Consider the following 13,414-nt stretch of genomic DNA (forward strand, 5'->3'; position numbering starts at 1 on the left):
AATAAAAAAAAAGCTTAAATTCACATAATGGAATTTGGACGGCTCAAAGTAGTCTATTCCTTGTACAACTAACTTGCCCGCTGAGTAGAGTTTTAAGCAACAGCAGCAGATATAGCAGTAATAGCAACAGCGTAGAGTGTCACAATACTCTATGAAAGAATTGCGGCTTCAGATCGTTTTGTTCTGTTGAAGCTACCTACAGGCTCCGAATTGTTGACATTGGCTGTGATCTTCTTTTTTCAGGTTTCATGAAATTCTTCACATATTTGAAATACTTCATTTCAAATCGTTGAGAATTCGGGTTCATTCGGGTTCGCCCAATACACGGTGCAAACCGTACCTGCAGCAGAATGCTGTGGCACGTGAAGCCCTTTTGTTTGCCGGTTGTAAGGATTGAGGTGCGTACTACAAATCGAGCAAGCGAAAAGAAAATTAAACAGGAGTCTTTTTTTGGATTGCTAATCCACTGTGCTCTGCTCGTCTAGGTTCAAATCCCATTCTTGTCATAGTTAAGGCCTGAGACGTGTGTGTTTTTTCTAAACGGTGTTTGCATTTGTTTCTTCTTTTACTGTACTAGAGCAGTAATATTTCTAGCGGTGGAAGAACATGGTATCACATGCTGACAGCAGGAACACGTGGCCACAAGCTGCAGTAATAATAATTAATAATAATTGCTTACACTTATATAGCGCTTTTCTGGACACTCCACTCAAAGCGCTTTACAGGTAATGGGGACTCCCCTCCACCACCACCAGTGTGTAGCATCCACCTGGATGATGCGACGGCAGCCATAGTGCGCCAGAACGCTCACCACACATCAGCTATCAGTGGGGAGGAGAGCAGAGTGATGTAGCCAATTCATAGAGGGGGATTATTAGGAGGCCATGATTGGTAAGGGCCAATTGGAAATTTGGCCAGGACACCGGGGTTACACCCCTACTCTTTTCGAGAAGCGCCCTGGGATTTTTAATGACCACAGAGAGTCAGGACCTCGGTTTTACATCTCATCCGAAGGACGGCGCCTGTTTACAGTATAGTGTCCCCATCACTATACTGGGGCATTAGGACCCACACAGACCGCAGGGTGAGCGCCCCCTGCTGGCCCCACTAACACCTCTTCCAGCAGCAACCTTAGTTTTTCCCAGGAGGTCTCCCATCCAGGTACTGACCAGGCTCACACCTGCTTAGCTTCAGTGGGTTGCCAGTTGTGAGTTGCAGGGTGATATGGCTGCTGGCATATCAGTACTGCAGTACATTGGTTTTGGAACAGCAATAACTTTCCTGTGGAGACAGGTGCGCCGGTATTAATACAAAATGTCTTTAATACTTTCGAGCGGAAAGAGTTACAAGAACTGACTTAAACTTACCAGTTATGTTCAATAGCTAAAAACACAAAACCAACCTCTTCAGTGGTTGAATCTAAATAACAGAAGCCAATGCTGCCATCAAGGAAAAAAAAATCCTGAGTTATGTAGTTTTGAGACTACATATCTGACTTTCAGTTTGAAGCAGTACAATGGATTCTAGGTCACATTCGTTCTTGATTCAGGATATACTGTATATGAGTGTGCTAATGGTTAGAACTGTGTTTACATGAGGTACAAACGGTAACATTTTCATTGCGAGAAGAAAGTCAGTCCGTGCGCATTTCTCAGCATGCACATTGTCAGGAAAACTAAACCCACAGTGCCAGCAAACCTTTCGATAGCCTGTAGGTACTGCCATTGCAAATGTAACAGGTTGTTCATACACACAAATGACATCGTTGCTATCTCGTAATTAGGAGATAATTTGGTATTTATTAATTAAGATTTTTTTCCTGGGTGGCAACAATGCGCCTCCGCAATAAATCATAGACTCTGCTTTCAAAATAGCTGTACCAGGCACTTGGACACAGATAAACACAGGGATTTAAAATTCAGGAATATGAATGGTCAATTGCTTACAGTTGGGTTTTTACGTTTTCTTATTTAGCGATTTGTGTATCAATCTTTTAACAATTCATTAAAATGCTAACAACATGTAAAATAAAAACAACAGCACCGTTAAATGAAGGGGAGACAGGTAGTTTTTTTTTTTTTACAATCAGATTCCAATCTCTAATGCTGTGTGTGAGAGCTTAGGTAACTTTCCTTTTCTCACATTTTCTGACGACTATTCCAAAGGGGCACCCTGTCAACTCCTAATACTTTGTATGTTTGATTATTGTCGTTTTATTTAAAAAAAGTTCAATATTGATCATAACTAAAGAAAATTAGGATCACGAATAAAAAAAGGGCTGAAGATGCGAGTCACTCTTGAATCAGAGCTGGGCGACACGGGCTTCTGTTCTAATATGATTGTACGAGAAGCAGGAGGAATCGCTTCTCTCCTATGGAGCATGAGCTGAATCAGGAGGGAGACATTTTGTATGCTCGTGCATATGTTAACGCATGACCTACATCGTAAAACTAAATTAAAAACTAACATTAAGTTGTCAAAGACATTCATTTATATACAAACAAGAGACAGACATAGCAATGGTTCTACATTAACTTGTCCTACACTGATCAGACTAATTGAAATGTATGAAAGCCCGTTTCTGCCAGGGAGTTAAAAAAACGCGCTATGGTATCGCAGAATTCCGACTAAGTAACTCAAAATTGCGACTTGGTAACTCAGAACTCCGACTTTATATCTAAAATGTTCTTTAGCTCAGCTAGCAAGGCCTGGATTCAAACCAATACAGTGAGGCACGAAGTAGGGTGGGAGCGGCGAGGGCACAAGCCCTAGAACCCGAATCCGTTACAATAACAAAAGCATAGACAATGAAATATGGGCTATTTCGAAGTCGCAAATGTGAGATATAAAGTCAAAATTCTGAGTTTTTAGGTCGCAATTCTGAGATACCATAGTGCGTTTTTTTTTACTCCCTGGCGGAAACGGGCTTCCATTGGTTCTCAGTGCTGCGAAGCAAAAGCAATCTCTGAGAAATCAGACAAATTATTATCAGAACATGTCAAAAGCTGATCAGTATTTCTTTACTGGGAAGCAAAGAAATGCTTGTATTACACATTTTAATATGACATGCAATTACACATGAAAATTAGTAAAATTATGTTCATTGCAGTACGTGTTGATAGAACAACCCCCTCGATAAAAGAAAGTGTGGACGGACGTGTCGCATGTTCCGTACTCTGTCTGACAGCGAGTTTAACACACTGTCCTTGGAAATTAGAAACTAATTGAACAATAAATTAATCAATAAATTAATTAGCTAATTTTACACGTGTGGGTGATTTAATTCTGTCGAAATTACGTGGAACTCCTCCGCTGGGGTCAGATACGCACGGGAAAGTGTTCAGGCGGCTTCACGGAGTCCCGCCTCAGACTGGAAGCAGGTTCTAATTAGACGCTGAGAACAATCCGGGTCTCTGTGTGTAATTGATTGTGTTGATTGAGCGGTAGTGCGACCATGTGTGTGGTAGCATAGTCCTGCTAGTATAAAAACCTAGTCACCGCGTTCACACTTTATGCTCTCTTGCTTCAACACAGTTTGGTGGTTTATGTGTCTTACTTCTGTAGCAGTTTAGCGGGACGTCAATTTGGCAATGCGCTCGTTTCTCTTTGTGCTGTGCCTGTGCGCAGGGGCCGGGCTCCCCGCACTGATCTCCGCCGGGCCGGCTGGCTGGGACTCTCGGGAATTAGCGCTCCAGGCCGACCTCCCGGCTCCTGAAGACGCAGCCCAGTTGGAGGATTTGAACCTGGCAGATGCGCCCTCCGAAGACCTGTCTGCAAGCGAGAATGACTCGCAGTCCTTGGCTCCCGACTTTCGCCGCCTTCCCGTGTCCAGAGACGCGTACCTACTTCGACAAGGAGAAGATGAAGCCCGAAGCCGGCAGCCGCCCCTTACCCGCCTACATCAAGAGCGTCCTGTTTCCTCCCCAGCGAGGGCGGCAGCCGGCTCGCCCGGCCATCGGGGGCACCCGAGGAGTGGCTGTGTGGTGCGACTCCAGCAGGATGTATGTGAGGGTCAGTCGGCTCCTGTTCGGCTTCAGCTGTCGGCCATCGGAGGTGACCTTGGGCAACTGCAGCGTCAGCCGAACCACACGCAGTTACTTCTACTTCATCTACGGGCTTCACGAGTGCGGCACCGAGCGATCGGTAAGCGGGTCTTCATCTACAGGCAGTGTATCGATGTGAGGTGTAGGGCCAGTATCGGGGTTGCCTTTCCTGGGAATATCCCTTCCTCTGTGACCCTGCAGGTTGTCCAGGGCCGCCTGGTGTACTCCAACACTCTCCGCTATGCCCCGCCCTCCTCCAGTGCACCTGTGCATCGCTTCATTCCCTTCTCTGTGCCGGTCAAGTGCTCCTACAACAGGTAGGCAGGGCTCTGCTGCTGCTGAGAAGCCACTGAGAAAGTGTCCAGAAGCCCCTCATCCCCTCTGTCCTGCAGGTTCCACTACTCCTACAAGGTTGGCTATGTCCCCACGTGGGCCAGGAGAAGGACCTTCTTCAAGGACCTGAAGAACAAGCACAGCTTTGTGCTGCTCACCACCAACTGTAAGCTCCTTGAGTGAGTGGCTTCACCTGCCTGCAGGGGGTGCTGTGTGCAGGTGTAATGCTGCCTCTCTCTCCAGCCCACTGGGTCCGGCTCTCTCCCAAGGATGAGTACTTCCTGGGTCAGCCCATGTACTTCCAGGCCACTGCCTACTTTGCCACAGCGGAGCAGAGGCTGTACATCCACTCGTGTTACGTAAAGGAGAAACCAGACCAGCACTCCCAGCCCCGTTTCCCCGTGATCGACAACTTGGGGTACGGCCCCTTCTGGGAGGGGAGGTGGGCAGGAGGCCTGAGAGCCTGCAGGGGTTCATCCTTGTCCTTGTCCCCAGGTGCATGGTGGACAGCAAGGCAGATGGCTGCCTGTCCAGGTTTGTCCCCTCCAAGCAGAAGGATGTGCTCCGCTTCACAATTGATGCCTTCCTCTTCCAGAAAAAGCTGTCCAGGAAGGTACTGCTCTCAAAGGCTGCTCAGCCTTCTTGCTCTACTGATCCATTGTCTGCTTTCACAGCCATGATCTAGATGTGAACCAGACTGTGGCAGCTGTAGTGCCTAGAGCTGCCAGCTTGCCTTCACTGATGGCAGAAGTTCCTTCTCTGTCCCTCTATTGGCCTTGATCCCTTAATGCTGTGACTTTCCCTCTTGCAGCATGAAGTGACTGAGCTGTACATGCACTGTGTCATGGCTGTGGCTCCTGCTAAAGCAACACCAGGGACCAAGTCCTGCACCTACAACAGGGAGGCTAAGAGGTACTTCTGCAAGGAGCCTGCTGAGGGTGCTCTGGGACATGCCAGGTGGAGGCCTCACCTGTCCTCCTCTCCTCCAGGTGGGAGGAGCTGTATGGTGACCATGAGGTCTGTGCCTGCTGTGAGTCCAGGTGTGCTGGCAGTCGGAATGAAGGTGGGTCTGGTTCTCTATCCCTTGTGGATGCATCTCTGCTCAAGAGACAACCATGCTTGGACAACTGAGGAATGATCCCGTGCTGGACAAAGGGACTGTTTAGATGAGTAGACTGTGGGTCTCTGGGTATAGCGGATCCCTCACTCCTGGGTGTTGCTTGTCCACAGGTACCAGGAGCCTGGTGACCAGTAGTCGGGTGGCTGTGGCACCAGTAGAAGCTCCTCTGGATGTGGGAGCTGACTGGACTGAGGATGAGGAAGGAGACCCTCAGAGCACCAGTGAGGATGTGGAGGGAGCAGAGGACTTTGGAGATGTTGGCCAGTGGACAGGTAGGGTCTGGCAGGAGGAGCTCCTGTAGGGGTGGTGTCCTGCAGTGTAGCTGGATTGTTCTTCTTCCTCCACAGGTGCCTGAATGAAGGCTCCAGCCTGGCCCTTGTGACTCTCCTGCCTCCACTTGCCTTGTAATGGCAACATCTCAATAAAGCTGTGAAAGACCCTTCTGCCTGCCCTTGTTTCTTTATGGTTTATAGGTTTGAATGGGGTGGAGGAATTCAAGGGAAGTATTTGTGGGGGTTCCCCTTTCAAGAATGCTTCCCATATTGCTGCCAATGAGGACTGAAAATGGCTGGAGTAATAAAGCGTTGTACTGGGGGAAGATGGCCGCACTATTCCTTGGGCAGGGCAGTGTGCCTTTTTTTTTACTGGGGGAGAGACAGAGGTGTTCAATATACTGGAAATCCTCCTGTTTCTGAGAGGGGTAGTGCTTATGGAGTGTGAGTTGCTACTGTTGTGCCCAGTAAGAGTGAGATCTGGTGTCCCATTCTAGGCTGCACAAACTGACTAAAAGAAACACAAGGAAGGAATTGTCAACAGGGGCTTGGTGTAAAGTAGGCCTTCCCTTCCTTAGCAGAGGAACAATACTGGTGCGTAAACATCAGTGAATAAAGGTACAGTTAGAATCTTGGAGGTCTTGTCTTATGGGTGTTGGTTTCACAGTATTGGACAGTCATGGGAAGTATTAGGATTGAGATTGGAGATCCCAGTATTTGACTGGCAAGACAGGTGTTCACAACCACCTCTATCAGCAGCACAGACTGTGTAGATTGAGACTGAACGCTTACTACACAAAGCCTCTCCCCTGTTTCAGTGTCCCATGTCATGAATTTCAAGTGAATCCTAGTCTACCTTTGTGACTACCTATAACTTGCACAAATCCTGCTGGCCCACAAAGGCTGTCAATTTTTAGCCCTACTGCACTGCCCTATTAAAGCTTCAAGGATTTAGGATAAACTATTTTATATAATGGCTCCAAAGGTGGCTTCTCAAAGTACTTGACAGAATTACAATAAGAATACACAGGATAAAACAATTCCAATAGACAGAGGAGACCATGGATTGTGGTACTAAGGAAAGTAGAAGCAGAGGGCTAAAGAATGGAACCAGTTCAGTAAAGGCTCTTCTACAGAAGAAGGTGTTGAGTCTGAATTTGAAGGAGTTTAGGGAAGGTGACTCTGCTATCCTTGGGGAGGGAGTTCCAGAGCTTGGGGGCATAACAGGAGAAGGCCTTGTCACTCATACAGTGTAGACGGGCTTGGGGGACAATTAGGAGACCAGAATTAGAAGAGTGAAGGTTATGAGGTGGGGAGTAGGGTGATAATAGATCAAACTGCTCCTGAGGTGCAACTGAAATGTGACGGCATGTTCTACAATTTATGCAAGAAAGGGTAATTTTAGGCTTTTATGGACCGTTGGTACAACAGCAGTGCTCAAGGATTCATTTCTAATATTGAGGACAATGGGTTATATACCCATCGTTCTTACCAAAGGATCAGGGACCTTTTGCTATATAAAAAGACTCCTTTCCACCACTAATTTATACAGGTTTGGTTCATTTGGGTTTTATCAGTTAAACATTTAAGTGAAGTCATTGTCCTGCTCGCAGCCGAGCCCGACACACGGTACCGTCTGGTTTCTGTCGCTAGGCGCTCACCCTGCGGTCCATATGGGTCCTAATGCCCCAGTATACGGTAGTGGCAATTTCCCTAAGGAAACAAATACTCCACATTAGTCTGAATGCCACATTCTTCATTGGTCCCATTACATCACAGAAATATAAAAACAAAACTACTCACTCTTTAATCTCGTCTAATCCAAGACGCACCGAATATCACAGTCTTCTATTAACACGCGTGCTGTGATTCCTCTATGTAGCAGAAATGACAACCGAGGAGCCGAGAGATCATTTCAGCATTTCGCGTCTGAACGGAAAACACAAACGACCAACTTGGAATGACTTGCTTTTGACACTTTTCAAAGCGTTCTTTGTGCACGACGACTGCGCCACCAAGCAAACTACATAAATATGAGAAAACACGCAAGAGAGTTGTCACTCAGAGTGTCGAAGGGTCGATGTATACTGGGGCTCAGTTGAAATACAACGTCAGGACTTTTCCGAATTATGTCACACAAAGAGAGCACAGCCTTTTCCGCCCTGCCACATGTAACTTGGTAACTCGCCGTGATCGTATAGTGGTCAGTACTTTGTGTTGTGGCCGCAACAATCCGGGTCACGGCAGAATAGGGGCGTCTGCTTTTACTACTTGCACGAATGAAGGCAAAAAAAAGCCAATCGATGTGAACGAATGGCGCTTTACAGAGGAGTACTGCCTGACTGGATCGTTGATGAACGACAGAGGCCACTCCGACCTCTTCTCGGGTTTCTTCAATGACTTACTAAGGATCTTCTTCACATTCGCCCATACAGGGGAAGCCAGTTACACCAAAGCAAACGCAGGAAAGTGCAATTCAAGCAGAGACCAGGAGGGACTTGTTTACACCGAGAGTGGTTGGAGAATGGAACAATGCGCCCAGCCCTGTTGCTGGAGCCGATTCTTGATGAGATCTTGGGCTCACTAAGAAGCCCCCGCTGGATGCTAATCTATCTGTTGTTCTTGCAGGTCCTGCGCTGCATTTGAGCCGACAGAGCTCGTCCTGGTCTGTCGGCACAGCGCAATTGCAAATGATCGGCTCCGCGTACAGAAGGAACATGCGTTTGGTACAAGAGTGCATGAAGGCACCGGAAATACATTGGCAACAAATGATAGGTTGCTCATGACCTCTGTGAAGTACAGGAGCGTGCAAAACGAGGCTGTTTCCGCCCAGTCTCAAACCGGGGACTTTTCAGGCTTTAGGCTGACGTGACAGCCGCTACACTACGGAAACCTGCAGGGACTGCTGCTGGTGTCTCGCTTGCGTTTCAGGCTGAGAAAGGGAAGCGTCACTTTAGGAAAGGGGCGCTGCAGAGAGGAACAGAGGGCTCAATGAAACAAAACGCTGAAACCCGGGATCGAACCAGGGACCTTTAAATCTTCAGTCTAACACTCTCCACACCCACCTGCTCCAGCCTTCCTGTGTTGCGGCATGAGCGCACCAAGAGGAGCGGGAGAGTGTTGCAGGAATGTCACTCAGAAGGAAAGCCACCCAGCTGCGCCCTCTGAGCTCTGTCCAGCGCATCTTCCTCACATGGACTCCTGCCTGCGACGGGCAGGAAACAATTAGCAAGAACAGAACAACACCCCACGGGTGTCTCATGACCGCACCTTAGGTTGTGACACGTGCAGGTGTGAGGGGTTGCCGGGCTACTTTGGAGCAGAGCTTGGGCGGAGGGGGGGCGGGAAAGCAGACAAAGAGGTGACACCTCAAGGTCTGCACGATCACAGCTCTCCGCCGCCCCAGGCTTCCGCTCGATAAGCTACTGGACACACCCGCCCCTCCTCACACAGACCGTGGAAAAGCCCCCGAGTGGGAGGGCTCTCTCTTCCTCCCAGGAGCCCTTGGACACGACGCACAGACAGGGCGCAGGGAGCCGCCGCCTGTGAACACGGCTCCAGGCAGCACTCCACTCCGCAGGAGCCGCAGAGCAGAGCAGAGCAGAGGAGATGGGGGCAGCTTAGCTCCTGTGCAGAGACCTGAGCTGTTGTTGCTGTGGATGCTGTCTTTTCTGTTCTCGGGGTAGGACATCAGGAAGCACATTGAAGCGCTGCGACATGCACTGTACAGATCCCGCCACTACTGGGCCCGATTTCCCCGGATCGAAACCGGGCGGAAACAGGCCCGTTTCGTTTGTTGCCACGCACTCTGTTTGGGGATTCGCCTAGCGCTGTGATCGAACAGACCCACTCACCTCTTAGTGTGGCGGGATCTGCACAGTGGATGTCGCAGCGCATCCTGCTTTCACTTCATTGCGTGTCCTGATGTACCCTGGTCTCCCACGTGACAGGTGGGGATACTTGCCACTATACTAACGAGGAAGACATCGCTCTCTGCTTAGTGTGCAAAACACTTACTTGCAGCATTGTGGGTGCTGTGGTTTAAATGCTATTGGTTTGTGAACAGAATACCCCTATCCCAGTACATTGTGCCACATTAAATAAACACACGAGAAAAAGAGATTCAGAACGCAAAGCTATGTCAGTGTTCTGTGTAAAAAATCGGTTTGAACATCATGGGAGCTGTTTTTAATAAGCTGCTGAGTAAAGAATATTTTAATCTTCCTGCTGTCAGTAGTATTGTGCATATAGTTGACTCTTACCTGAATGAAAACAGGACGTAAAGGAAGGGTTTCAGAATTCAGACAAAGCTTTATTCCCGTGCTTACAGTCTGAGTAATTGGAGACTGCGCTATTCTGTTGCCTATGGTCATATACGGGTTTTTCGCATGAAGCCGTATTGAACAGTATTTCTCGCGTTGTGAACTTGTGTATACAGCGGTCCCCCGGGTTCCAGTTAGTGCGTAATTACGCATCGATGAAAAACCGGAGGTTTAAAAAAAGATAATTAGCTCACTGATACTTTGATGTAGAGGCTGTGGAAATATCCACGTCGTGGTCTTTAAAATGCATTTGGTTTGAAGGCGTTCTGTGCTTCCGTTGCGAAGATATGGACAAAAGAATATTCGTGCTTGGTCCAAAAAATGTAATATAAACGAAAAAGTAAAGGCTGAGAAAGCATTCACAATGTATTTTATGCACAAAGCAAGTATTCTCGCGATTCTAAGAGGTTTCGTGTAAACGCTACAGGCGTGGCAAAATCGTTTTCGAACTTCAAGCTAACTTTACCCCGATTAAGAGCTTACAGCACCTGGTATTCCGAGGCAGTCTCCCATCCAAGTACTAACCAGGCCCATCCCTGTTTAGCTTCCGAGAACAAACAAGATCAGGCGTGCTCAAGGGGGTGTGGCCGTAAGCGAGAGCAAGGCTCGCTGGCACCCTTCTTATAGAGAGGACAGCTCCGTCACCTCTTTTACGACGCTGCTTTTTTTCCCTTGCGTTTTTCTCTTCTTCCCACGTTCTCTCTCTTCACTGCCTTCGTCCCCGCTCTATTTCACTTCAGCCTTTCACTCTTGCTTCCTTCCAATGAGGACGGAGCTGCGGGAGAAAGGGCGCTATAGAGGATCGCTGTGGAAAGCTGCTGCTGTGCTTTGACATCTGAGCTCTGTGGAAAACGATCTCAATACAATTCTGAAAAACGCGACTCCCCGAACGCCAGCCGAACAAGTCTCCACAGCCGAAGCGCTGTGTCTCTTTTCAGCTGGCGATAAACCTTTCCTCGATCCTTTGCGGACTTGTAAAACTGTTCATGATCAGAATAAAAAACGCTCACGCTAATACACAAGCACCCGTGTCTCGCCAAAGCTGACAAATAAACAGACGGACAAGCCGCACTACACGTGTGAACGGGGGAATGAGCGAGCGAGGGGGGATAGGGCGCCTCCTGCGCTTAAAAGCTTACAGCACCTGGTATTCCCAGGCGGTCTCCCATCCAAGTACTAACCAGGCCCATCCCTGTTGAGCTTCCGAGATCAGACGAGATCAGGTGTGCTCAAGGGGGTGTGGCCGTAAGCGAGAGCAAGGCTCGCTGGCACCCTTCTTATAGAGAGGACAGCTCCGTCACCTCTTTTACGACGCTGCTTTTTTTCCCTTGCGTTTTTCTCTTCTTCCCACGTTCTCTCTCTTCACTGCCTTCGTCCCCGCTCTATTTCACTTCAGCCTTTCACTCTTGCATCCTTCCAATGAGGACGGAGCTGCGGGAGAAAGGGCGCTATAGAGGATCGCTGTGGAGAGCTGCTGCTGTGCTTTGACATCTGAGCTCTGTGGAAAACGATCTCAATACAATTCTGAAAAACGCGACTCCCCGAACGCCAGCCGAACAAGTCTTGAAGTGGAAATCTAATAAGTAAATTGATTCTTAAAATGTAGAGAGCTTTGCAAAAAAATATATTGGGGCTTTTAGATAATATATTTCAAGGATGTAATTGCTGTGCTACAGTACGTGCAGAATTTTAGAAAACAGTGCGTCAACAAAGTACACTGTTTAGGTTACTTTAGAAGACAATGTACCAAAACAATATATGCTGTCTGGGTCGTTAGAATTAGCTGAAAGTAACTGATAAGCTTTGAATAACATATCTAGTGCTTCTTCTTTCGCTTTTTGATGTAATCTGTTTTCTCTTAGGGAAAGGGGAAGTTTTAGAAGGGACAAAGCGCTGAGCTTTTTTACAGCGCAACGTCTTATACAAACCCTGTACTGCTTGTAACAAATTGAGTCTCTGGTTGCACTTTGCGAAGTGGCAGCAGGGCTCCCAATATTGCAATATTGAAATAAAGACCTTACTCAGGTGAGAACTCTCTCGTGGCTTCCTTGATAGTTATATTTCCATGACACCGGTTTTAATGTCTGTAGATTGTATCTTATTTTTATTTTTTGTGTTGTTTCATGTTCATATTATGTGTTTTCACCCAGTTGACTCCAGTTAATAACAGTTCACCCAGTTAATAGCCACTTTTTATGCGCGAAAAACGTGTGATCTTTCTATCTCGTGATCAGCTTAGTATCTTTCTGTAAGTGTTTTTCTTCTTAATTAAACGTTTAAAATACATGAATTTCATAAAGACAACACACGTTTCGAACAGAAAAAAATCATATTCTGTTCTCTTCCTGGTATGTATAACAGATCAGCAGGTCTTATTTTCCCAATTGCTTTTTTCCACTGTATTTATCATATTGGCTAGCCAATGTCCTCTCTTAGCTAGGTAATGTTACTTGTGGATGTGCTTCTGCGTTGTGTAGAAGCACATGTATCCATAGAAAGTGTATTATACTACTATTTGAGCTACAGTACATAAAAATAATTATATCGTTATTAATTTCTTTAGGTACGTGATTCCATATTATATTCCCTATTAATCAAATTCTAAAAGTATGCTTTTGTTTACTCCGATAACGAACACATTCACAGAAAATGTTAATATCTTATGACTTTTCACAAAGTATATAAACTTAAGATGGTCAGAAGGAGCATGTAAAAACGTTTCCGAAACGTGGTAAAATCTTACTACATGTAAGACTTTGATGCTTAAAATGTTTAGGAAGAAAGTGGAATACTGGTGTGTATTTTTTCTTTAAACTACCAATACCAGCCATATACAGTTTACACTATATGTTTATGTTCCTAAATTAATATAGTTTATGGTGGTGTATCGTGGTTGTAGAGGTTTGATGGGTTTACTGAGACAATTATTAATTGTAGCAGTAATCACGAGGTTGTTCGTTGTGGCTTTTAGAAAATCAATCATTAGAACAACTAACAACACACACACACGGGTTCAATACACGAGATACATTTATTCATATAAATTGTGCACCAAACATATACTAGTCTGCCTGGATACGAGCGGCAGACCTTACTGTGAGGGTTATCAATATACAAGGTATATAATCTCGAAGAGATGCCAACACAAAGAGATACACAACAGAGAATATATGTCAATATATATCGTTCGGTTACCAAATCGCTAATCAGTGTTATTACCCACTGTTACTCTAAACTCGGAAGTAAATACATTACTCATGAATTAAATTGATAACAACTTGTGTTGAGGTACAATTGAATTCTCGAGACACAATGTAGAACATG

The 13,414-nt window shown here is 46.5% G+C and overlaps 1 protein-coding gene and 2 pseudogenes across 1 annotated transcript; 1 reads left to right on the forward strand and 2 right to left on the reverse strand.

Moving 5' to 3' along the window:
• The first annotated feature begins 4,600 nt into the window (after window positions 1-4,600).
• LOC148665738 (zona pellucida sperm-binding protein 3-like) lies at window positions 4,601-5,935 on the forward strand. The gene is made up of 6 exons (XM_088630960.1): window positions 4,601-4,794; window positions 4,872-4,989; window positions 5,188-5,288; window positions 5,366-5,439; window positions 5,607-5,768; window positions 5,844-5,935. Exons 1-6 carry the CDS (start codon window positions 4,601-4,603, stop codon window positions 5,849-5,851), a joined length of 657 nt encoding a protein of 218 aa, XP_088487086.1. The 3' UTR covers window positions 5,852-5,935.
• Window positions 5,936-10,566: 4,631 nt separating this feature from the next.
• Window positions 10,567-10,685, reverse strand: LOC148665739 (5S ribosomal RNA; annotated as a pseudogene).
• A 537-nt stretch (window positions 10,686-11,222) lies between these two features.
• On the reverse strand, window positions 11,223-11,341 carry LOC148665740 (5S ribosomal RNA; annotated as a pseudogene).
• Between the last annotated feature and the right edge of the window lie 2,073 nt (window positions 11,342-13,414).

The sequence above is a fragment of the Lepisosteus platostomus genome, chromosome 5 (genome assembly GCF_059453375.1).
Source record: "Lepisosteus platostomus isolate fLepPlt1 chromosome 5, fLepPlt1.hap1, whole genome shotgun sequence".
NCBI lineage: Eukaryota > Metazoa > Chordata > Actinopteri > Semionotiformes > Lepisosteidae > Lepisosteus > Lepisosteus platostomus.